We start from the raw sequence: 27,221 nt of genomic DNA on the forward strand, positions 1-27,221 counted from the left end.
ATTTGCAGATAGTAAAACTGAGGACAGACATCCATTCAGTGAAGTCATAGGGTACTAGTGTCTAGAACAACCTAAACCTGGTTCTCAGGGTGTCTGTCCTATCTTGTTTCTTGTCATGTGAGGCTAGGATTAGGTAACAGAGTAGAAGATGCATTGCAAGTTTTCCAGCCCATATGAATATAAATTATAAGTCTTGAAGACTGTGATGAGATAAAGTCAAGTTTTTAAAATTTCGTATCATGTGTCTTTACTCTCTTTCTGCCTAGTTCTCGTTCTGATGTTCGTGGTATGGATGAAACGCCGGGATAAAGAACGCCAGGCCAAACAACTTTTAATTGATCCAGAAGATGATGTAAGAGATAATATTTTAAAATATGATGAAGAAGGTGGAGGAGAAGAAGACCAGGTAAGCAGTGTTTTTAAATCTCTAAGTGAAATCTTACCATCTCACGTTTTAAATGGTGGGGAAAATACTAATACATAGAGTAAAAGAATAGTATCAAATGTCTTTTCCTTGATCACACTATCAAAGGCTTGGTGAATTCTTGCCAACCTGCGCTGCCCATTGAAATTTTTTCTAAAGTGCTAAATGTCATTGTATTTATTATGAGAGGATCGTTAACATTGTTTTGAGGAGCCTAGGATTTACACCTAATGCCAGTTATAGCTGTACTGATAAAGATGTTTTCTATTGCAGTTTTTCTTCACTGAATATCCAAAATAAAAGTACAAGTAGTTTCTGCATTGAGATTTGGATATTTCTGTGGCAGAAAAAGCACAGACTGTTTACTTCATAAACATTTACCAAGCACACTCAATAGTCTAGGCACTATTTTAATCACTGGGGATACAGTGGTGGGCAGAGCCAACAATGATTGCACTGAAGAGTCTTACATTTTTTGGCCACTCTGCACGTGGCTTGTGAGATCTTAGTTCCCCAGCCAAAGTTGAACCCAGGCCACAGCAGTGAACGCTCAGAGTCCCAACCACTGGACCACCAGGGGATTCCCGCAAGTCTTATATTATTGAGAAATATTCGCAGTTAGAGACAATATCTAGTTCACATCTGTGTCCGTGATGTCTGTCATGGGGTCTGGCTTATTGTAGTTGCTTAATAAATGTTGGGGCTTCCTTGGTGGCTCATCAGTAAAGAATTTGCCTGCAGGAGATCCAGGTTCAATCCCTGGGTCAGAAAAATCCCTAAAGGAGGGCATGGCAACCCGCTCTAGTATTCTTTCCTGGAAAATCCCATGGACAGAGGAGCCTGGTGGGTTACAGTCCATGGGGTCGCAAAGACTTGGACACGACGGAAGTGACTGAGCACAGTAAACGTGAGCTCATGACTGGCTGTAAAAGACCGTGAGTTTCTGTGTGTATATAAGGAACTGCATCCCTGTTCAAGGATGGGAGTGACCAGTAGGTGGAAAGTGAAAAATTTTATCTCCTGGGAAGCAACATTTCAGATACCAAAGATCTGTACTATTAATGCACACCAGGCATTCTGCTAAGTGCATTAAATGCTGTTATCTCTTAAATCTTTGAAACCTGTCATACTGTACTGTGACCATCTCCACTTTTGTGTTAGAAAACAGAGCCTAGGGATGGTGTTCAGTCTCTCACTTGTGTCTGAATCTTTGCAACCCTATGAACTATAGGCTCCATAGGAGCCCATCAGGCTCCTCTGTCCAGGGGATCCTACAGGCAAGAATACTGGAGTGAATTGCCATGCCCTCCTCCAGGGGATCTTCCTGACCTACAAATTGAACCCAAGTCTCTTAAGTCTTCTGCATTGACAGGCGAGTTCTTTACAACTAGCCCTACCTGGGAAGTCCGGGTGGGATTATCTAAACTCATAAAACTAGGAAGTGATAGAGGTAGGATTTGAATCCAGGTCTATTTGATGTTACTGTCTAAACTGCTCTGGTCTAGTTCCTTTTGAAATTATCTGAGAGATACGAGTATAAACCATGAGCGATCACTGTGACTGGTATTTCTTAGGTATATTTGATACCTCTCATGTCCATTTCGGAGAAGGCAATGGCACCCCACTCCAGTACTCTTGCCTGGAAAATCCCATGGACGGAGAAGCCTGGTAGGCTGCAGTCCATGGGGTTGCTAGGAGTCGGACACGACTGAGCGACTACACTTTCACTTTCACTTTTCACTTTCATGCATTGGAGAAGGAAATGGCAACCCACTCCAGTGTTCTTGCCTGGAGAATCCCAGGGACGGGGGAGTCTGGTGGACTACCGTCTATGGGGTTGCACAGAGTCAGACATGACTGAAGTGACTTAGCAGCAGCAGCAGCAGCATGTCCATTTGCTAATACAAGTGTTGGGGTAGCAGTTAGGTGAAGAACCCAGAACCCTTGGATCTTGAATCATTATCAGTAAATTCAAGGTACCCTGTCTAGATATTAGTGGTAGGACTGTTAACTTGAAAAAGAGCAAATTTCATGAGCATGAGTTCTCTTTCTCTTCTTTACTCCCTTGAGGAAATAATATATCGCTTCTGTTTTACAAAGCACATTCACTCCCATTGTCGTGTTTCATCTGGGTGGTGGGCCCATCAGAGTTTTCCATTTTCCATTTGAACAGGTTTTGCAATTTACTCTCCAAGTCTGTAACTGGCAGAGTCAGAAGTCAAGCCCGCAATCTTCTGATATCCGATTCCGTGCTTGGTTTACAATACCTCGACTCTCTCATTTAGGAAAGCTGCATATTTCAAATCTGTTGAAAACTTGACTCGTGTGTAAAGCTGTTTTGAATACTGACTAATTAAAGTGGCTCTATAAATATGCCCCAGGGTTTCTTGCTTATGAATGTCTTTGGATATTAAAATTCATGTTTGGCTTAATCCCTCATTAATCTGTCCTTTCACTTTCCTGAGCTATGTTCAAGAACAGCAAACGTTATCTGATCACATTATCTCGTAAATCTTCTTCTTGCAGCATTTTATTTTTCATGTCACTGTACATAATTTTGTAGGCATAAACCTAAACCCAACTCCATGGAGTTTTGGTAGAAATAGCAATAAGTAGAAGGACACTAGTCATGACTGGATGCTGCATAGAATCAAGAAGCAAGATGTTTCTCAGCATCTAAACGTCTGGATCAGGGCACTTGATGTCCCTGAGTTGGCTTTTTCTCCCCGCTTCCTCCCCACCAATTACTTTAAGAAATTGTTTAATAAAGTTTTTTTGTCGTAGTTATTCTAGAAAAGACTTACTTCCATTACTGGGACTTCGTTGGCATTCCAGTGGTTAAGACTCCAAGATTCCGGTGCAGACGACGTGGATTTGATCCCTGCTCAGGAACTGAGATCCCATGTACCCTGGGACATGGCCTTTCCTTACTTTATCCACTTAGATTGACGCTTGATATCAAATAGTAAAACTTACCTATTGCCAGATTTATTAGAACTCATCATAAATCTTGAACCTCTTCTTTACGTGACCCTGAAAGTTTTCTTTGCTCCCAGATCAAGTCTTAGACACGAATGTGTTTCTTCCTATATACTTTCTTAATAGACCAAAGACTTTTCTGGAACTCTGTCTGTACTGACCTCAGTGGCTCATGTTCTTTTTTTGTAATTGTTTATTTATTTTATCTTTGGCTGTGCTGGGTGTTTGTTGCTGTCGCTCAGGCTTTGTCTAGTTGCAGCGAGCAGAGGCTACTCTCTAGTTGAGGTGTAAGGACGTCTCTTACGGAGCACAGATTCTAGGGTGCATGGGCTTCAGTAGTTACAGCTCAAAGGCTAGTTGCTCCAAGGATCTTAGTTCCCAGAACAGGGATCGAACCCGTGTCCCCTGCCTTGGCAGGCAGATTCTTAACCATTGGACCACCAGGGAGGTTCCTTGTTTAATGTTTTTAAAAATCATTTCTTTATTGAAATAGTCCTGGACATCTTGTCGCATTTTTTATTGTTGCTGCCTCTTGGTTCCTTGATGGCATTTTAGTCCAGATTGAGATCTTCCGCCCAATTCTGATTCTGTTACGTTTCCCATTTGCAGTTCTCATTATAGAAGATTGTGACACAATTGGTAATGGATTCTTAATTCAGTCTAATTTTTCCCTCATAATAGTGGAATAAAATATGCAGCATTGGAAGGCTACACCAAAGGTTCTGTCTCCTCTGCCTCTAAAGTGATTCATGAAATCCATTCACTTTCACCATCCTCAAGGCCACTGCCTTCACTTAGGTCATAGTCATCACTCGCCTTCTCATAAGTGTCCTGTCTCTAGACGCACACTCCATCTGCTTCGTTGTTGTTGTTCAGTCAGTCATTCAGTCATGACCGGCGCTTTATGACCCCTTGGACTGCAGCATGCCAGACTTCCCTGTCCTTCACTATTTCCCAGAGTTTGCTCAAACTCATGTTCATTGAGTCGTGATGCCATCCAACCGTCTCATCCTCTGTCTCCCTCTCCGGCTCCTGCCCTCAACCTTTCCCAGCGTCAGGGTCTTTACCAGTGAGTCAGATCTTCACATCAGGTAGCCATAGTATTGGAGCTTCAGTCCTTCCAATGCATATTCAGGGTTGATTTCCTGGGCTTCCCTGGTGGCTCAGCTGGTAAAGAATCCACCTGCAGTATGGGAGACCTGGGTTTGATCCCTGGGTTGGGAAGATCCTGTGGAGAAGGGAAAGGCTACCCACTCCAGTATTCTGGCCTGGAGAATTCCAAAGACTATGTATAGTCCATGGGGTTGCAAAGAGTCGGACACGAATGAGCGATTTTCACTTTCACTTTCCTGCTCTTTGGAAATTATCAGATCCCTCTTTAGTATGACAGATCTGTGGCCCTGCACCCATCTTTTAGTGGACTCGCTCATGCCTGTGGGATAAAGGCCTGTGGGAAGGATTGGTGGGGGGTAAAGCTTCCCCAAGGACGTGACTCCATCATGCCTGTACACTCATGACCACTAAAGCTTCCTTCAAAGTCAAGGTGATTTTTCTTTCCATCATTTAATGATACTTCTTCTCACTCCTCCTCCAGGGATAAAAGCAACTATGGGTCTTCTTTCTTCTAGAACGGGCTTATTAGTTTCCTTATTTTCATTCGGTTAGATCTCATTATGCTCTCAGCGATCTTAAAGTCTCAGAAATCTGTGATTTAATAACATATTGGGCTCATTCTTAGCATTAGAGTATGAATGATAATCTCATGATTTTTTTTTTCATCCCAACCAGAAGCAGAAGGCTTCCTCCAGGTTTAAGAGTAGAACCATCACTCATGTCAACAAAACATGTTTCTAGGACTTCCCTGGCAGTCCAGTGGTTAAGACTTCGCCTTCCAATGCAGGGGGTGTGTGTTCAGTCCTTGGTACAGGAAGATAAAAGCCCACATTCCTCATGGCCAAACAACCAAAACATAAAAGAGAAACAATATAGTAACAAATTCAGTAAAGACTTGAAAAATGGTGCACATCAAAAAAATCTTTAAAAAGGAGCATATTTCCCTCAGCCCAGAAACTTATTGTGTACCCGACTTCCAGGCAATATGCTCTCAGTCAAAAGTAACCAGTAGTTTTTATTTCTGTCGCATAGATCAGCATTACCTGGTTTTGGATTTTATTGTAAAAATGAATGTCGTATACAGTAGGTACTCTCTTGTCTGGATTCTTTTACTCAGTTTTATCTGTATGACTCATCTATGCTACATTTGGAAGTAATTCATTTTTTTGTCATTGCCAAATACTATTCTGTTGTGATAATTAACCATGTTTATCATTTCTACTAAGATTGGACATTTGAGTGGATTTAGTTTTGAGTTATGAAGAAAACTGCCGTGAATGTTCTTAGGCATGTGTTTTGGTGCATTTCTGTTGGTATGTGCTCAGGGGTTGGATTTCTAGGTCCTGGAATGTGCATATATGTGCAGGCTTAGTACAGTCTTGCCAGTTTTCCAAAGGGATTTTACAGTGCACGCCTCCCCCGGCCACAGTGTTGCATGAGCGTTCCAGTTGCCCAGCATCCTCACTAGCACTTGGGTTTTTCTCAGTCTTTCAAAATTTTAGCCACTCTGATGGTGTGTGCCTCACTGTGATGTAACTGGGATGTTCCTACCAACTTACTTGCCATTTTTATATCTTCTTTGTGAAGTTTCTGTTCAGCTTATTTATTGACTTTTCTATTGGGTTGTCTTCTTATTGATTTGTAGGAGGTCCTTATGTATTATGGATATCAGTTCTTTGTCAGATAAATGTATTATAAATATCTTCTGATCTGTAGCTTTTTTATTCTCTTACTGGTACCTTATGATGAAAAGAAGTTTTTAATTTTAATAAAGTCTAATCTGTCCATTTTTCCCATTATAGTTAGTGCATTTATACCTATTTAAGAAAACTTTATCTCCCTGAGTTAATGAATCCCTCCCTCAAAAAAAAAATAAAATAAAATCTTGTTGAATTATTGTTTAACCTATCATATTAAATCTGCGACCCGTTTATAGTGGACTATTCATGTGGTATAAGTTATGGATCAGGGTGTCTTATCTTCTTAGAGGGCTATCCAAGCACTGTTTATTAAACAGATAACCCATCTCTACTGCATGGGAGGGGTTCATTTGTCGTAAAGCAGGCAGTTTTATACATGTGGGTCTGTGTGGAAGATTCCATATCTATTTGTGTATTCTTAGTCTATTTGTCCTCTTTGTCTACTCTTGGGCCAGTACCATGCTATTTTCATTACTATAGCTTTCTAATATATCTTTCTATCTGTTAGGATGATTTCTCCAACTGAATTCATCAAGATTTGTCTTTTAAAGTTTTGGGTGGATTTTATCATTTACTTCTTTTTTCCTTAAGGAAAAAACACCCTTTATTTAGTACTCTCTCTCAGTGAATTTATGCCAAATGCTTCTCCAAGTTCTAAATAAGACACCATTGCTTTTAAATCTGAAAATTGTTGTCGGTTCCTGAGAAATTCAGTTTTGTGAAATATATTGTATGCGATTGTCCGTAATTCACAAGTGGCTTCCTGTTAGAAATTCTATTTCTCTGAAGCATGCATTAAGCCTTCTTGGCAACAGACTTTGGCTCAAACTTTTATGTTAGTTGTTTTTTTTTTTTTTTTTTAAGACATTATTTCTTTACAAGAGTGAGCCTTGAAAATGGAAATGGTGCCATGTTACATTCTAGACAAGTTTTGGTTGATTTTTACTACACATAACTGGTATTTTATGGAGCGTGGGTGTTATCTTGTGATGTGACTGGAGACTGTGCTGTAGGAAGCAGACAGCTTGTCATGATCAGGCTAAGGTCTCCTGGACGTCTCAGCCAGACAGTCTTACAAAATCATCAGCATCCAAAGATGGGAAGATCTCAGAGGTCAGTGGAGGTGGTCGATGGAGGCTTGAGGCTACAGAGGAAGGCAGGTCTGCAGCAGCTGTCGCCAGGAGGGTGGGATGCCTAGCTTAAAGCTGGCTTAGCCAAGATCCTTATTCTTGCTGCCAAGAGGAAGTATCCCAAAGGAGCTAACTGCTTAGAAAGAACACAAAGCAAAACAGTCCTTTACAAGGGAGCCTTTATCTTCCCTGCTGTTGATTACCATCTCTGTTTAATTTCTGTGCCCAAACACAGGTTGCTAGTTTCTCTAACAAAAATACTGAAAATATAGAGCCCAAGAAAAGAGAAATGAAACAGACAAATAAACAAAGCCCTCTATATTTTTCTTCCTTGTCTTATGTTCGGTGTACTTTTAGTGTGTGGATATTCCCCTCTGGTTTCCATAGTCAGGAGACTAGGTCGGGCCCATCTTTGAGACTGCATTGGAAGGGCTCTGAACACAACCATTATTTCCTCACAGTGCTATTGGCAGTTGGACAGACTCAGTATAATGCCCAGTCTCTTTTCAGAGGGTGAGGTCCCTGCTTTATCTGCTTCACTGCTGGAACCAGCAGGACTTTGGGTGGTTATCAAGTCATGCTTAATTATCCTCATTAGTAAATGTCCTTCAGTGCCCTTTTGGCCTGTGGGACTGGTTGCAGACACTGTATCCTCTTTAATGATCTTCATATCTAGTTCCTTCCCTATCAGCATCACTAATAAAATCAGGGTGAATGTACAGTATAACCAACTGGTAACTCACAGTGCTTCTGGAACCATCCCCTTTTAGCCCCAGGATGGGAAACAGTAAGTGGTAATTTCCTGCTCTTTAAAGCTTGGACTTAAAGCTTGTTGTTCTTATATTAAAGAACATAGTTGTTCTTATATTAAACATATACTGAATGGTATTATAATACTCACAGTTGTGTTTAGTCGCTCAGTCGTGTCTGACTCTTGCGACCCCGTGGACTGTTAGCCCACCAAGCTCCTCTGTCCGTGGGTTTTCCCAGGCAAGAATACTGGAGTTGGTTGCCATGCCCTCCTCCAGGGGATCTTTCCAACCCAGGGATCAAACCTATGTCTCTCACATTGCAGGCGGATTCTTTACCCACTGAGCCACCTGGGAAGTCCATGAATAACTTAAGTACTTTTTAAAAAGAATAAATGGGTTTGATGACCTACTGGAAAGCACTGCCCACCCTGATTGGATTCCTGAGGTTTGAGAATCTCTTCTGAGGTTCTCTGAGAGTAGTGTTTCTCACAGTAACTACGCAGCAGGTTCTAGATCCATAGGTTCCATCTGACTCATCCAGATGTGTCAGGAAGAAGGGGGTCTCTGGACACAGAGGAGATGCAGGAGGTCCAGCAGCTAAGGAAAATGGGACAGGGTGTGTCAGGCTCAGCCAAATCCAGGGAGAGCGGCTCTTGCCTACCTGGCGTCCATACACCATGGGGATACTAAAGTCTCCTTGACTGAGATCCAGACGTGCACGTGTGAGGAATCACATTTCAGGATAAGAGGGCACCGTGACAGGAGCTCTTTTTAGTGGCCCAGGATTCCGAAACCCAAGAGACTCAGTTGTGACTGCTGGGACTGCTGTGACATCGCCTTCCAATGTAGGGGTGGGTGCAGGTTCAATCCCTGGTCGGGGAGCTAAGATCCGCATGTCTTACGGCCAAAAAACCAAAACTTAAAACAGAAACAATTTTGCAACGAGTTCAATAAAGGCTTTTAAGATGGTCCATATCAAAAAAAGGGGGGGGGGGTCTTTAAAAAAAGAAGATATGATTGCCATGTGAGTGTCAATTGAACTTTTTTCCCAGTGAAATTAGTATCTTTCGTGATCTCAGAATTAGGCTCAGTACATCACTAGATCAGATCCCCAGCATCTGCATAACACTGAAAGCACTTTCAACAGAGCTGAAGCTCCTGAGATGGAGAAAGAACCCACAGTTCCTGTGACTCTGGGTTTGGGAAGAGGGACTCTTTGGGGTGATGACTTAGTTTCTCTTCTCATTGATCCTCCACCTTGCCTTTTAAACTGCAGTAGAGTTGAACTTCTGTACATCTAACCTGTGTCATGTTATTTCCCACTTTCGTGGCTCAGTTCAAGGTCTTTCCCAGCCTGGCCAAGCCACCAAGATTCCATCTCAGGACATCTTCTCTTGGGGGTCCCAGGTTAAATCAAGTGGGTCTGCTCTGCACTCTAGCAACATGCTCTGTCTGCCTCTATTTTGAGATCTTGTGTGCAGCCCTGGTCCTGACCTTAAACCCCATGAGAGCAGGAAATTGTCACATTCATTTTTTATTCCACTCTCTAGGACAGTTGGCACCTGGCAGGCACTGATGCATAGAATGTTGGTGCATTGGGCCCTCTTCTGGAATCTCTTAGTTTGCAAGTCTTTCTACAGGGTTCATTGAACCATTGCAGCCTGATAACTTTGCTCTCATTTTTTTGAAATGTCTGATGGCTTCAGGAAATGATGATCATGTTCATAAACACTTGTGATTCATTACATACTTGTTTATTACATGTTCTGTGTCAGGCACTGGGCTCTGCTCTCAGTTGATGTGTCTTTTATAATCTTCCCAACAAACCTGTGCATTAGTCCAGTTTTCACACCCAGGTCCATGTGACTAGAGGGGCCCAGCTCTTGTGTGGGCTAGTATAGAGGTCAGATGAATGATGTTTTATTTACTCTTACTGGTCTATTCCAGGAAGATACTACTAGATAAAACCAATGAGGCTGAACACTTAGCTTCAGCTTGTTAGATGACTACTGCTAATCTTGCCTTAGAACAGGCAAAGAGTAAGACCTAATTAATTTGTTAAGCATGGCTTACAAAATGGAGCATATTTTGACATTGACAAACATAGAATCTGGAGAAACAATATGAGCAGCCAAGTTGTTAAGAGATCTGAGGTACAGTCTGGGCAACAGGTACTAAAATCTAAAATCCAGGCTGGATGCCTAGACAGAAGAATGAGGCAGAGGTAGAAGAGAGCACCTGGAGACCAAACCAGCCAGTTCCCCGAGACCAGAGATCTCTGCTCAAGCCAAGATGGTCTCTGAAGATTACCCGCCAGTCTCAGGAAGTACCCCCAGTGTGGGCAACCTAGCCCAACCCTCTGACTCAAGCAGAGAATAGAACTGCTATAGTTGATCCTTCTGAATAACTGCTTTACAAAATCTTTCTGCTTTATAAGCAAAGTAACTAACAGATGGCTGACTCTGGACATACCTATGGAGACCACTTTCAGCATTTTCATTGTTGGCTGAAGCACACTCTGTTAAATGTGTTCCCAAGTTATTCATCCATTCATACCCACCTGCAAACACCAGAATATATTAGTTATTGAAAGAGTGACACTGATTTCACCAGAGGAAAGTTTCACCAGGAATTTGGGTTAGCACACTGCCATCCCTTTTCCATGCTGTTTTCAAAAACCTTCCTGGCCAGATGCCTCACAGTGGTAAGCTACAGACAACGTATGTTCTGAACTGGCCGATATCCATTCCCTACTGGGCACTCAGTATTTTTAATATGGACTTGATTTGCATGTGAATTTTTATTTGCTACCCTGATCACTTCACATAAATGAACATCATATTTTATGTAATTCATTTTAATATTCATTCTTCCTGAGTAATTACGTTTATCACATTTGGTTTAAGAGGTATGGAAAGCTACCCAATGATAAAGTAGCAAAGATTTGTATGCCAAGTACGTGTTACTGGTGTACAAAAGCAAACAAACAAACAAAAAACAGAAACCAAAACCTAAGATACTAAGTGGTGAATATGCCAGAGTTCTACCAACTGGCCCAATCTACGAGTATCTGTTTTTGTAAGTAAAGTTATATTGGAACACAGCTTTGCACCATGTCCATAGTTTACATACTGTCTATGGCTACTAATACACAGCAGCAGCAGAGTTGAAGGATTGGGTTAGCAGAAAAGTTCACTCTGGGTTTTCCCATAAAATAGTACTGAAAAATCTGAACAAACTTTTTGGCCAACCCAATATTTTGACAGACACTCTATGGCCCCCAAAGCCTCAGATACTTACTGTTAAGTCCTTACAGAAAAAGCTGATCTCTGCTATAGACTTTTTCCATTAATAAAGTTTTCATTCACTTTTTTTGTCCAAAGGTTGACTACTGTGTAAGTTAGCACAGGAAATGTATATAATCCACCTAAGTCCCTCAGTTAGATCCAAGAGAGCCAGGATTTGAATCTAGATTCTCTGGTTTTAGAATCCATTTTTTAAAGTCACAACATGAAGCTCCCTTTTCTGTATTGATTTTATGTTTACATTTATCTTAAAGGAAATTCCAAACCGATGTGACATAAACAAGTGAAGGACTTGGTTGCTCTGTCGCCATATTCCCAACCAAATATTGCCATTACTTCATTACCTATTTTTAGATTTCCTCCAAGCTAGAATAATAGGTCCTGCTAAGGTAGAATGACTTTGACCTTATCAGGGTGATGGCATTTTTGTTTTTTGTAAAGTTGGGACTTGGGGTAAAAATATTACTGAAGATGCATTTGGAGGTTACACTTTTTGTCTCCCAAGATACATGGTGCTTGAAAGGGTTAAGAAAATATGTCCATGTATTTAGGGCTGTCACTGAATGACATGGAAAGAATGGGAAATTATAGAATAAAAATTAATCTCAAATTTCTGAAGAAGCATCATCTTTCTGAAGCCCCTTTTGACAGTGAAAATGAAAGTTGTTCAGTCGTGTCTGACTCTTTGCGACCCCATGGAATTCTCCAGGCCAGAATACTGGAGTGGGTAGCCTTCCCTTCTCCAGGGGATCTTCCCAACCCAAGGATCGAACCAAGGTCTCCCACATTGCAGGCAGATTCTTCACCAGCTGAGCTACAAGGGAAGCCCAAGAATAGTGGAGTGGGTAGCCTTTCCCTTCTCCAGGGGATCTTCCCAACCCAGGAATCAGACTGGGGTCTCCTGCATTGCAGAAGGATTCTTTACCAACTGAGCTCTGAGGGAAGCCCTCAACTCTGCTGGAAATGCTCTGGGTAGCCATATCCTCGTTTTTTTCAGCAGCACCTCTTTCACAGCTTCACTTTCCATATTTTTGTAACAGTTTTACCCATAGAGTTTTTATATATATATATATATATATATATATATATATATAATTTTGGCTGTGTCCCTCAACGGGTGGGATCTTTATTCCCCAAAACGCACCCCCTGCGTTGGAAATGCAGTCTTAACCACTGGACCACCAGGCAGAGTAGTATGAACAGTAAACCAAGGAAGCAGAAGCAATGAATGTGTTTAATGGAGGCTCACCTCCCTCCATTGTGGGGAGTGGAAAATTGGTTCTCCAGTGAGACAAACGTGGATGAAAACTGAGAATGGAGAACCTTCATCTGTATATTAAGTCTCCAAGTTATTTTATTTCTGTTAGGTTTATCAGGTAAACCAGAAAAGATATTAGCAATTTTTTTGGTTTTGGGGACTTTCATAATCCATAGAATCAACTTAGTTTTCCACAGCAGTTCACCTGTGTAGATAGTTACCATCATAACCATATCTCACTGGGGAAGAAAATCAGGTTGTAATGTAATTTACATAAAGTTGCAAGGGCATCTGACTTACCTCTCAGCAGCTGTATGGTAATGTGTTGACGCCTTATTGCTATTTTATTCAGTTATTTTTAATGCCAGGAGCTATATAGGGTAAGGTGGTAATGTTCTCCTTTGCTGTCTCCCATTCCTTTTTGAGAGTTTCTTGCCTGTGCCATGGTCAGCTCTTTCCCGGGTAACTTTTTTTTCCCTTGAGAATTTTGTTCATTTACTTTCATGTTAGTATTTTTATTTCTCTGTCTTGAAACATTCAAAATGTTTACCTTACGAGTTATCCATTTCAAATATAGCAAACCAACAAGGACCTACTGTATAGCGCAGCAAACTCTGCTCAACATTATGTGGCAGCCTGGATGGGAGCGGAGAATGGATACATATCTGTGTATTGAGTCCCTTTGCTGTCCACTTGAGATACTCGCAACGTTGTTAATCACCTATATACTCCAGTACAAAATGAAAAGTTTAATTAAAAAAAATGTTTATATATTTAGGAATTTGAAAATTTCCTTGCTCTTACTACTGTAAAAGGAATATTTCCACTTGAACTGCCCCTTGCCTGGGATGTAGCAAAACTGGCTCTTGTGTTCCACCCCCGGTTCTCACCCATGGAGGCTGAAAATGGACCGGGAGCTTTGAGCCCTCTCCCTGTGCCTCACGTGCCAGACTGTTGGAGACAAGTGAAGACTCAGTTCTGACTAAAAGTCAGTGAGGCTTCAGCCAGCTATGCACAGACCAGAGTCCTAGGTCCCCATGCCTTCTTAGCATGATTACCTTGAACTTCCCTTCTGGCTCTTAAAGCGCCTCGTGTCCCCCTGCTCAGCAGACTCTTCTATTCATTTCCTCACTGGCCCAGACGACAAGATACAGCTTTTTATTTTTGTGTAGTCTAGTTGATTTACAATGTTGTGTTTAATTTCTCCTATATAGTAAAGTGACTCACGTATATGTTCTTTTTCATATTCTTTTCCATGGTGGTTTATTGTGGGATATTGAATATGGTTGCCTGTCTACACAGTAGGACCTTGTGGTTTATCTGTCCTGTAGAGAGTGGTTTGCATCTGCTAATCCTGAACTCCTCGCCCCTTCCTCCCCCACCCTGCCCCCTTGGCCACCACAAGTCTCTTCTCTGTATCTGAAGATACAGCTTTTGTATTTGTTACTTTGATTGTTCTGCTGGTCTCTGTTTGCCTCTTCCACACTGTCTGAGTCTGTGACCTTGGGCAAATCATTAACCTCTCCAAGTTACGGGAATCAATGGGATAGAACGGCAGGGTTTTGCTTGGAGTGTCTGAGGAATCCCATGAGGAGGCACCTAAGGTAACTCCTGACCGATGATGGGCACCAACAAAAGCTGATTTCCTTCTTTCACACTCTCAGAGCTGAAAATGGCATCAGGTACCCAGTAGGCTCCCTTAAGATACTTGTGAAATGGAAAAGGAGTATTTCCATCACTCTTTAAAACACGTAATTGCACAAGTCTGTAGTTTTTGCCAGTCATGGGACTTTCTGAAATTTCTGCCTGGGACTCCAGAATTTCTTATCCTAAAACACCATTTTACTCTATTTAAACATAACCAAATGCCTTAAGGTTGATTCCTGGTATTCTTTTCTGAACCAATTATAAATCATTTCAAGTCAGGGGAATTTAATAAGAAAAGGCAGAACCAGAGTTTAAGCTGCTAACTTCTTACTGACTCTCCCAGAATTGTATCACCTTTAAGATATTTTAAATCTTAGACCCAAACAAAATCTTTCAGTTACTTGCAATGTTAATATTTAAAAACCCTAATTCCATGCCTACTTTTCATGGGTGTAGGTGCTTAGTTGCCCAGTTGTGTCCATCTCTTTGTGACCCCATGGACTGTTGCCCACCAGGCTCCTCTGTCCATGGGGATTCTCCAGGCCAGAATATTGGAATGGGTTGCCATGCCCTCCTCCAATGTATCTTTCCAGCCCAGGAATCAAACCCAGGTCTCTCAATATTGCAAGTGGATTCTTTACCATCTGAGCCACCAGGGAAGCCCATGAATACTGGAGTGGGTAGCCTGTTCCTTCTCCAGGGAATCTTCCCAACCCAGGAATCAAACCAGGGTCTCCTGCATTTGCAGGCAGATTCTTTACCAGCTGAGCTACCAGGGAAGCCCCTACTTCTCATGATCATTGACAAATAACACATTCCAAACATTATTTAAGATTTTCTGTGGCCTTCTTTTGAAAGTTGGATTTATCAGGGAAAGTTGATGTTAAAAAGGTTGACAATCATCAGAGAATTTTCAGACTCACTTTTTCTCTAGAGAATCGTAGGAACCAAACAAAGATTTCTGGGGCTGTGTCTTTATAATCTTCAGAAGTAAGTCCGTGAACCCAATGACCTTGAGAATGTTTCCAGTCTCCACAATTCTCTTTATAATTTTCATCCTTCATGTTGTAATTTGTGTGTGTAAGTAAAGCATCATGAGATTATGCAGATGTATAATTTAAGAGGCTCACATAGACCGACCCCTTGTCAAAAGGCTTAAAATTATCAGGTCAGGACTCTGCCATATAGCACAGATGGATATGGACAGAAAATCACATCCCTGTGTCCTGAGGACACTTCTGCCCACTTCATACCACCGTCAGATTTTTATATCCTGTATTTGAAATCGACAAGGCAAACCATCACAAAGAAAAGTTAAGCTGCATGTTCTAAACCAGATTCTAGTTTCCTGTAAATCAGTGGTTTTGTGCCTCTTTTTTTGATGTCAGTGTATCTGAGGAACAATGTACGTTTGCATCATGCGGGATGGTACTCACCGTGGCAATAAGTCCCTGCAGTGGGCCCCCGGGTCTTTCTCTTCCTTCCCCTGATAAATTACTGCCATGGCATGTCATGCGATCCAAAGCACCTTTCTTGAATTGGTTGCTCTTGTGCACACTCAGCTTGAATATCATCCCTGAGACTTTCATTCAACACTTATTTATTTATTTATTAATTTTTGGCTGCACTGAGTCTTTGTTGCTGTACATGGGCTTTCTCTAGTTGGGGAGACCAGGGGCTGTTCTTCCTTGCAGTGGCGTCTCTTGATACAGACCACAGGCTCTAGGCCCTCGGACTTCAGTAGTTGTAATTTGTGGGCTCAGAAGTTGGGGCACACGGGCTTAGTTGCTCCACGGCATGTGGGATCTTCCTGGACCGGGGATTGAACCTGTGTCCCCTGCATTGGCAGGAGGGTTCTTATCTGCTGAAATTCTCAACACGTTTTTAATAAGCACTTTCTGTGGGCCTGACACATTAACCACAGACATCTTGAAACTACCTGCTCTGGTTCTTAGGAGAGTAAGAAAGGGCTGTCGAAAGATAAGAATCTATAAATGAACATGCTGTTGTATGTATACACTAATAAGTGAAACAGACCAGGTAGACAGGCTGTCCTTGTCCAAAGAAGCTAGATGCTCTCAGCTGTAACAAATAGCTGTGTCAGAAGTGAAGCCTGGTTTTATGCCAGATCTTCCTGTTTTCAGATAAAATATCCCAACATCTATAGGTTGACAACTTATTAAAAAACTTTTTCTGCACTGTCGACCAAACATAATGGATTTCTGTTCGTTACTTTGGTATGGTGGGAGCTACATAAGAAATGAGGGTGGACAAGTTCTTTCCACATAAGAAATAGCACAGGCAAATCTCACTGCCTCTCATGTCTTCAGTTATGCCCCAGAAATCACTCTGTATTCTTACATGGAATGTTCATGATATACTGAGGACTGTCAAGAAATATGTCACCAGGTTAATGGCAACCCACTCCTGTATTCTTGCCTAGAGAATTCCGTGGACAGAGGAGCCTGGTGGGCTACAGTCCATGGAGTCACAGAGAGTCAGACATGATTGAGTGACTAACTCTAAAGACGGTCCTTAAGCATAAGATTCAATTACTTAATTTCATGTAATTGAGACCTCTAATAAAGCATTTTACACTCTCAGTGTAAAAATATTTATTAACTGTCATCATCCATATACTTATAGTCTGTTTTCCCCTTTCTACAAAAAGCTTCCATCAGAAGACACGCTTACTCACAGTTACCCCCTCTATTAAGCTTGGTAGTTATGTAATTAAACATGGCATGGAAAACCATGCCTCTTCACATGCAAGCATTCAGAATTCTCTAAATGAATCCCTCTTTCTATTTTGTGAAAAGCATTTTAACATTTCAAAGGTTTTCGCATCTGTGTCGTCGTATCATTGTCTGCCTCTGCTTTCAGATAGTCTATAAATAACTCATGCGTTCTATAAAATTTTAAATGGAGGCACATGTGTGCAAGATCAAGGTGCGTTTTCACTCAAGGTTTGTATGGATGCTTTGAAATATGCTCCCCTGACAGGAGACTGCATCCGCACACCTTTGCTCACAATGTGGATTCCCCCAGAACAGTCTTTTCTCCTGAACCCACGTGTCATTCAAGGTGCAAATCTGATGTGTTCTTTCCTTTTCTGAGCATTTTATATTTGGCACTGTACCGAGTTTACATCCCACGCTGATTTGTCCTACTCTATATACCTGCCTCCCATGTCACCTTGTCCATCCCTCAGAGAGGAGCTTTTTCTGAGTGCCTTCACTCATTAGCTTAGCTGAAGCCCTTGGTAAGGACTTGTTTAGGGGAGGGTAGTCTAGAATGAAGGCATCTCAACAGAGTTCAGTTTTATTTTTTTTTAATATATTTTTTAGATTATTTTTATGTGGACCATTTTTAAAGTCTTTAGTGAATTTGTTACAGTATTGCTTCTGCTTTATGTTTTGGGTTTTTGGGGCCCTGAGGCATGTGGGATGTTAGCTTTCCGACCAGGAATTGAACCCGCACCCCCTTCATTGAAAGGCAGAGTCTTAAGTACTGGACCATGAGGGAAGTTCCTAGTGTTTGGTTTTAGAGCAACATTTTGAAATCAGACACACCTAAGTTTTGATGCTCATGTCAATAGGATAGCGGCTGTGTGACCTTGTACATGTTACTCAACATTCCTGAGTCTGTTTCTTTATCTCAAATTATGATAATGAAAAGACACTTATAGGAGGCTGGTGTAGCGCCTGGTACAGAATGGGATGAATATCAGTGACCCTTCCCCTCTTATCTCCTCTGTTGTTTTAATCATTCCTCATATCCCTGCCCCTCCTCCCTCATCCATCCCAACCTTGTAGCTGGGACAAGAGCTAGGCTTTGGAGTCTTAATCTGTTTGAAGTCCTAGCATATCTCTGTGTCTTATTAGATCTGGAGCCTTTGACAAATGACTTGAGTGATTTAGACTCAGTTTCCTCAATTCTTAAAAGAGGATAATAAAACTCAGCGTCACGCAGTGTTGTTCAGAGTATGAATGAGCGAACATATGTAAAGGATCCTGAGCATTGCCAGAGCATGGTAAATATTCAAGCGTTGAATGAATCAAAACCACTACCAGATCAGATCAGATCAGATCAGTCGCTCAGTCGTGTCCGACTCTTTGCAACCCCTATAGAGATACTGTAAACAGTTTTGAGGTGGTTTTAGACAGAGATGAAGCCTGAACTAAAAAGAGGACCATAAAATCTGTACTTTCTGTAAATATCAACAGTGAATTAGATAATTTTGGTTAAGCTAGGGATGTGATGTTTCTTATTAGCAGAATTTAGAGGTTTGAAAAATATAAAGTATTTGCCCAAACCTAAAATTTTGATGCATTTCCACATTATACTTAGTGTCTTTGTACATTGCTGTTCAGCTGGCTAATGCTAAAGCTAAAAATAGTTAAAGGTCCAACCAGTGCCCAGGGCATCCTTCTTCCCAAGTTCTTCTCTGCCTCTTGAAGTGGACAGGCTGTATTTCAAAGACATGCCCCCAGAACTGCTCTGGAAGAGAATACACACTCCCTAGCCTCATACCTCTGAGCCAGAGGTTGACAAACTTTTTCTGTAAAGGGCTGAATGTAAGTCTTCAGGGCCTATATATAGTCTCAGTAGGATATTCTTCTTGTTCATTGTTACCACTGTTTTAAATAATCCTTTAAAAATGTCAAAGCCATTCTTTAAGAAAAAAGGGCACAGATCAGACTGGCCCCACCGATAATAGTGTGCAGACTCTAGGCACTGAGGGGGCTTCCCAGGTGGCGCTAGTAGTAAAGAACCTGCCTGCCAATGCAGGAGACACAGGAGACGTGGGTTAATCCCTGGGTTGGGAAGAGCCCCTGGAGGAGGAAATGGCAACCTACTCCAGTATTCTTGCCTGAAGAATTCCATGGACAGAGGAGCCCTGCAGACTATAGTCCCCCAGGTCGCAATGAGTCAGATGCGACTGAGCATGCGCACACTTCCTACAGATGTTTGAAGAGAAGCGTGGTCTTGAAACCTTGATGAACTAACTGCTGCTGCTAAGTTGCTTCAGTCGTGTCCAACTCTGTGCGACCCCATAGACGGAGGCCCACCAGGCTCTCCCGTCCCTGGGATTCTCCAGGCAAGAACACTGGAGTGGGTTGCCATTTCTTTCTCCAATGCATGAAAGGGAAAAGTGAAAGTGAAGTCGCTCAGTCGTGTCCAACTCTTAGCGACCCCATGGACTGCAGCCCACCAGACTCCTCCATCCATGGAATTTTAAAGCTTTCCTTTAAGTAAAGGAAAATACAGTTACAACAATTTTTTTTTTTTTTTAGTATTAAATCAATATAATATTGTAGTGGAGGGAAAAGTTTTCTCTACCCTCCTAGTGTCCCTGGCTGGGTCTGAAAATTAAACCAACAAAGACAGATTAACAGGAGAAGAACAGACACATTTGATGGAACTTTTGCCTTCACATGAGAATCTCCACAGAGAATGCAGGCCCTGGAAGAAGCGACCAGAGCTGGGAGTGTTTATACCCTGTAGACAAAGAAACAGTAACTTTGTAGACAATTGATAAGACAAAGGTCTTGGGCTTAGAGTAGTAAATGGTGAAGAAGTAACTAGGAAAATAGGGTTAGTTTGAGAAAGTTTGCCATTTAAAAAATATTAATAATGTCATTTGCAGCGGCATGGATTGCCGTATTGAGTGAAGTAAGTCAGAGAAAGACAAATGTGGTTATATCACTTATATATGGAACATTAAAAAAGAGCACAAATGAAGTTGTCAGCAAGACAGATATAGAGTTACAAATGCAGAAAACAAACCTGTGACCCTCAGCCGGTAAGAGTAGGGAGGGATAAATTAGGAGATTGGAGTTTACATATACACACTACTATATATAAAGTAGATAACTAATAAGGACCTACTCTATAGCACAGGGGAGTCTGCTCAACACTCTCTAATGACCTATGTGAGAAAATAATCTAAAAGAGTGGATATATGTATATGTATAACTGATTCATTTTGCTGTACAGCATAAACCAATACAACATTGTGAATGAACTATACTCCAATAAAATTTTTTTTTAAAATAATAGCATTTTTTATAACCAAATACACCCAAATATGACTGTTACATTATAAAATTATAAATGAGATCATTTTCTGTTTATAATTTTTAATTTTCTGAGTTTTATATCATAAACACATAATTTTACTATCATAAAAAAGGAAGTTTCTTTGTACAGAGTTCTCGGTCCCAAATGCTAATCTCTGGTGGTGAGGAGGGTTCCCTCCTCCTGGTTCAAGGAGAGGGGAGCCTTTCACATCAGAATTTTGTGACCTGTTTCAGAGAAGAAGGGTGAGATGGGGAGAGTCAGAGTGACTTTCCTGTTTTGGCTGTTTTTTAAAAGAGTGCTTGAGCTTCAGATATTTAATATGCCACGTTGCCATACCTGAGGGCAGCCTGTTCTGAACCCCATCAACATTTAATGAGCACTTTTGCTTTTGTGGTACTACCGTATTTTCTAGTCGATTTTTTAGTCATTTTGTAGCGGGACCTCCTCTCACTGCTGTTTCCCATTGGAAGCTGATGAGGAACATAGGAAAGCAGATGGCGCACAGACTGTCGAAATGAAAAACACAGAAGAAAGAGCTGCGTGAAAGCAATATTTAATCATAACATGAAAAGCTCGTGGTGGCAACTTTTCCATTATGTTAAATTTCATTCATTTCTGTGCATTCTGGGTATGCGTTTAAAAACAGAGGTTGTAAGTTTCCATCCTCATGCCCATCTCCTATGGGGTTTTGGCCTTGTCTCTTGCAGGACTACGATTTGAGCCAGCTCCAGCAGCCTGATACGGTAGAGCCAGATGCCATCAAGCCAGTTGGAATCCGACGGTTGGATGAGAGGCCCATCCATGCGGAGCCCCAGTACCCGGTTCGATCTGCAGCCCCACACCCAGGGGACATCGGGGACTTCATTAATGAGGTGCCGAGAGAGATTCGCTTTCTTTAAAAGGGTGTTTATTGGATGCTAACGGTACTATTGAGGCTTCCCAGGTGGCTCAGTGGTAAAGAATTCAGCTGCCAGTGCGGGAGATGCAGGTTCAGTCCTGGATCGGAAAGATCCCCTGGAGGAGGAAATGGCAACCCACTCCAGTATCCTTGCCTGGAAAATCCCATGGACAGAAGAGACTGATGGGCTACAGTCCATGGGTTCGCAAAGAATTGGACACAACTGCGCAACTAAACAACAGAAGTACTATGGAGACGACAATTTGATGAGAATATAGCTATGTAGTTCATTAAAATACAGCTCTTTTTTTTAATGTTATTTTTGTGCAAAAGCCAATGTGACTTCAGTAACAGAGAACAGATGAGATGGCTCTGATCAGCCCTAAAGAGATCTGTCAACTAATATTCTGTTTTTGTAAATCACAGCCTTATATGTTACCAGTATTAGTCACACTCTCTCCCAAGGATTTTTCCCATGATTACAAGTAATCAATAGGCTAAAGATATTATGTTCTGTGTTTAAGTCACTCAGTCATGTCCAACTCTTTGTAATTCCATGGACTGTAGGCTGCCAGGCTCCTCGGTCCTTGGGGATTCTTCAGGCAAGAATACTGGAGTGGGTTGCCATGCCCTCCTCCAGGGGATCTTCCAAACCCAGTGATCGAACCCAAGTCTCTCGCATTGCAGGCAGATTCTTTACCGACTGAGCTACCAGGGAGGCTCAAGAATACTGGAGTGGGTAGCCTATCCTTTCTCCAGGGGATCTTCCTGACTCAGGAATTGAACTGAGGTCTCCTGCATTGCAGGTGGATTCTTTACCAGATGAGCTACCAGGAAAGCCCCAATGATATTATAGTGTATTCTAATTTCATTTATTAGCACTAATACTTGCAATAATAGTTCACTTTCATTTCCCTCACACTGTACCCTTTGAATCCCACAAATGAAGAGAATTCAGTGACTACCCAGGTGACTCAGTGGTAAAGAACCCACCTGCCAAGTGAGAAGACATAAGAGACACGGATTTGATCCCTGGGTTGGGAAGAACCCCTGGAGGAGGGCATGGCAACCCACTCCAGTGTTCTTGCCTGGAGAATCCCATGGACAGAGGAGCTATATTTCTTAAGGTCACTAAGAGTAAGACACAACTGAAGCAACTTAGCATACATGCACCCAATGACTAGAGAGTTCCATCAAATAAGATTAGCAGGAAGAACAGCTAAATTAAATATTATGTAAGTGATTTAAATACTTGTCTAGTTGAGGAGTTTTAAGAGCTTCTGCAAGAGGCACGCTAATTCTCTGTTGAATATAACAGATAATGATTTCCACTGTCAAAATTATTATGGCATTCTTTTATTTCATTACTGACCAAGAGTTCTGCTACATTTAATCCTGAAGTTTTGAAGTCAAATGATTTAATACTGCTTCTTTTGATCATGTCTACAGTTTTACTGCAATTCTTCTTTGGAATTTTTATTGTTAGTTTAAGAGAATGATACATATTGATATTGATTGTGACTATATGACAAGACTCATGTTCTCTGGCCGTGCCCTGGCATTCAGAAACAGCAAGACCAGGATTGGTCCCAGTGCCTTTCACAGTGGAAAGCATCTGTTGTATATTACTGCCTTCACTCCTGTGCTGATAAGATTCATTTCCTGAAAATGAAAGGGTTAGTCACTCAGTCATGTCCAACTCTTTGCAACCCTATGGACTGTAGCCCACCAGGCTCCTCTGTCCATGGGAGTCTCCAGGCCAGAATACTGGAGTGGGTTGCCATTCCCTCCTCCAGGGGATCTTCCTGACTCAGGGATCAAACTCAGGTCTCCATATTGCAGGCAGAATTTTTTTTTTTTTTTTTTTTACCATCTTAGCCACCAGGGAAGCCTCATTTCCTAGGCTTCCATGAAACAGTCATATATTACATCTACATAATCAATCTACCTTAGGTTTTTAGATCCTCTTATAGTTTGTAGGAAAAGTTTTGAAACACAATTAGCTAATCTGTCTTTACAAATATTCATTACTATCTATTCCTAAAGTACATATGCTTCCTAAAAAATATGCTTTTTGAACATATCTATTCAATTCTGTTAAATAGCTAATAGGTTAATTTGTAGTAGACATGATTTAAAAGCTGACAGAAGGCAAAAACAAAGCCTAGGTAACTCCTTTATGTGTAAAAATATGTCCTGACTTTTCCAGATTATTTATACAATAGGCTTGGTTAGGGGAATTAGCAGGAGTATACACACACACACACACACACACACATATATAACTAGATATTTTTGAATATGTAAGCATGCTTGATGAGTTTACTTCTAATTTAGCTTTCATCCTTATTATTAATTCCTGTGGTTGTTGGACTTTCATAAAGCAAGAATTCTGGCTTCAGTGAAATTCAACTAATACTCACCTGAGGGTTTCCCTGAAGTATCACTGTTCTGTGGGACTCTTCCATTCTGTCGGGACACTCCTCTTTTCTCAAGAGAAAGTTCAAGCACTAAGGGTCATTTCTAAGGCTGTTTGTAATCTGTCCTGCCCTCCTTTCCATCCATATTCCCTTCTTGTGCTGTAGCCCCACCAAACTATTTGTAATCCCTCACAAGCATCACAGACTTAACTATAAATTAACTTTTCCACCTGAGCGACTGAACAACAACAACTTTTACAACAGCAACAGCTTTTGCAAAGCTCTTCCTTCTTAACTGTCAGGAGATACCCATTTAGCCTTCAGATGCAGCTCAAATATCCTCTTCTCTCTGAAGCTGTTATGATACCTCTGTGAAGGGTTATTATTAATACCAGGACACTCCCTGGGTCATAGCCCTCACGTGGGATATAGCTGTTGGTATTTCTCTCTCCTGTGTCAGCATGTCCACTCTCTGGGATGAGGGTTATTTCCTGACCTTCGTTGTGTAACCTGAGCATCTACTGTGTTGAGCAGCTCCTAGATTCCGTCGTTTCAAGTTCAAGGACTGGGACAGGTGTGGGGCATGCGTCATTTATTTATTTACTTTTGGCTGTGCTGGTTCTTCGTTGCCCTGCGGCTTTTCTTCAGTTGCAGCGAGTAGGGGCTACTCTCTAGTGCGGAGCGAGAGCTGCTCATTTCAGTGGCTTCTCTCGTTGTGGAGCTCGGGCTCTAGGGCACTTGGGCTTCAGTAGTTGCAGCGCATGGGCTTAGTTGCCCCACAGCACGTGGAAATCTTCCCAGACCAGGGATCGAACCTGTGTCCCCTGCATTGGCCGGCGGATTCTTAGCCACTGAACCCCCAGGGAAGTCCCCGTTTTTGAAAAAATATGACTGGACTTCCTTCAGTAAAGAGAGGAGAGTATTTAGGTAATAAGGTTCAGTTACCCAACCGTTCTAATGGCACAGTAGGAAGAGGTACACAGTAGGAATTTCCATGTGGAAATCTCCTTTCTCAGGTACACAGTTTCAAAAGCGGCTGGAGATTATAACAAACGTGTGAATACCTAAATGAAAAAGTTTGTTCCGAACAACTGACTTTGCACATCAACTTCTGAAATACAGCCCATTCATAATTTGAAAGTTGTCTGCCTTTGTTAGAAATGGCTCATTTGGCAGTCGTCTTGAGCTTGGTTGAGGATCATTCATTCAGCAGATAACTGCCATATAGCTACTGTGTACATCCACTGCCTGTGACACATGGATAAGACAATAGAGGGCGAGGCTCTCGGTGTGAGTTCCCCAAGTTGCTCCTAGCATGATCTCCATACCAGGCAAACATTCCAGTATCTGAACTCTCCCCGTTGGATGCCCCCGTTGGATCTGGTTCTTAACTCGGCGATCCAGCTTCCTCTCAGGCCCCTCCCCCACCTGCATTCTACAGGCAGGCAACAGAGACCTCTACTTGTAGTTCCTTATCTCAGCTTGTAATTCCATGCCAGCGCCAGGCCCCACACTGTTTTTCCTGCCTGGAACACCCTTTCCTCTTTTTCTAAATATTAGTTGCCCGTGAAGGGTCAGGCACACAGAGTAAGGATGGGCGCCGTCCAGCGGCATCCGCTTGTACCTGCAACTCACCTCCCTCCATTACTCCTATCCAAGCATCCCTTCTCATAACCTCAGGGCCCTCCGGTGGTCCAGAGGAGGGAATGTGCATCCCTGGGGGACCTTTGTGGGCAAACTGGTTTGGTGAGTACATGAATGGACAAGAGGACCGCGTTTGGAAATCATTCCCCAAATGACTGCTAAATCCTCAAAACTGGATGTGATTGTAAGACACAGAAATGTGGAGGAGAGGAGAAAGGGGAACCCTGAGTCTGTACCTAGAAATGCCCTACTTTTGGACACAGAAAGAAGAAAGTCTAAGGCGTTTAAGGGCTCACAGAAAACAACTACAAAGTGGGTCCAGGGGTGTGACGATCAGTTCTGTGAGAAAGTTCAGTGGAATCAAACTGTTAAAAGACCCAAATCAGAGATAAGATTCAAACTCACTGTGTAGACTTGTTTGGTATCTTTCTATAACTAGACTGATAAAAATAAATACAGGTAAAGTTTTGAGTTGAAGGCACCTATAACTACATTTAAAATGCAAACAGATTTCTTTATATCTAGGTTTTATTTGATTTAGCATAGTACTGAATGTTCCAAAGGAAGAAGAATATAGTGGAGATTATAATTGGAGTGTTTTTATAGATGTAAAGAATAGGTAAGCTCATGAGAACAGTTTCTACTTTGTTTATTTAAATAATGAATCTCAAAAATGATAACATTTCTAGACTAGTAGATAACGTAAAATAAATCACACATTTTGAATTTCAAGCACAGAATTTCATCCTGTTTTGAGACTTCTAAATAAGATCTTCGGAGGGTGAAAAGTTGAAACTAAAAGTAATTTAATCTCAGGCCAACAGTAGATATTAGCATACCTCCAATAACTATATTAATCCTGTGTATTTCTTTATCTCAGAAATATAAAAACCAAGGGCATATTTCTGTTAAAAGACCAACTTTCAGTCAATATTATTTTAAAATGTATGGAAGGCACTCCTGGAATAACGTATTTAAAACTACCAAAGTTTAAAATATTTGCCTTTTTTCTCCAGTAATTAAATTTAATATATTCTTTTGTGTTGAAGTTCAAATCCAGGTGCCTCATTTAACAGCTCTGTTACCTTGTACAAGGTTAGGGTCCTTGGATGCAATCACTTAGATTTCTAGTTTCCTTATTTATGAAACAGGGATAATAATAGACCCTTCTTTTAAGATTGAAATAATACAGTCCACATAAAGTGCTTAGTATAGTGACTGTAAAATCTCTTAATTACTGTCAGTATCATATTATCATTACAGCTGCTATTCAGGAGTAAAAACTTTGTACTGCCCTTTAATTGTAAATAAAACAAGTAAAATACTCTAGTTCCAAAAAAAAAAAAAAAGCTGAAGTAAAGTGAATTCTCCAGAAAAGGATATAGTAATGTTGGCACTCATAAGTCACAGAATTTCACTTTCACGCGATCATGATATACTTTTATATTTGCAGATATTTTAAAACTAAATCCTGGCTTCTTCTGAAAGGTATAAATATAAACATGAGCAAGGTGCCAATGTGAGCAAACTAAGCCCAGGACAATAGTACAAATTACCATCTAGAATAGCTGTTGGATGTCAAGCAGTGTGTGCAGCATCTGAAATGAGTACAGAACCACCTCAGCAGAAAGGGATGTCATGATCCAGTACAACCAAAGTATGGCGATAGAAATAAAGAGGACCAGAGAGACCACAGGAACTACTCTCAGTCACGGTTTGGGGAAGAATTCCAGGAAACAGAAGTGACATTTTTAATGGCCTTTAAACAGATGGATAGATGGATGGAAATTAATCAAATGAAAAAAAATATGACATAGGACATTTTAAACAAAGGGAATTACGTTTCAGCTAGCAGGAAATGAATATG

At 41.4% G+C, this 27,221-nt stretch overlaps 1 protein-coding gene across 1 annotated transcript in view; it reads left to right on the top strand.

The window, feature by feature from the left end:
* Nucleotides 1-27,221, top strand: part of CDH2 (cadherin 2) — a 250,820-nt gene that overhangs the window by 215,748 nt on the left and 7,851 nt on the right. Inside the window, exons 14-15 of the mRNA XM_061399687.1 lie at nt 267-406; nt 21,100-21,264. Coding sequence (XP_061255671.1) covers nt 267-406; nt 21,100-21,264 — 305 coding nt within the window. The remainder of the gene's footprint in view (nt 1-266; nt 407-21,099; nt 21,265-27,221) is intronic.

The sequence above is a fragment of the Bos javanicus genome, chromosome 24, assembly GCF_032452875.1.
Source record: "Bos javanicus breed banteng chromosome 24, ARS-OSU_banteng_1.0, whole genome shotgun sequence".
NCBI lineage: Eukaryota > Metazoa > Chordata > Mammalia > Artiodactyla > Bovidae > Bos > Bos javanicus.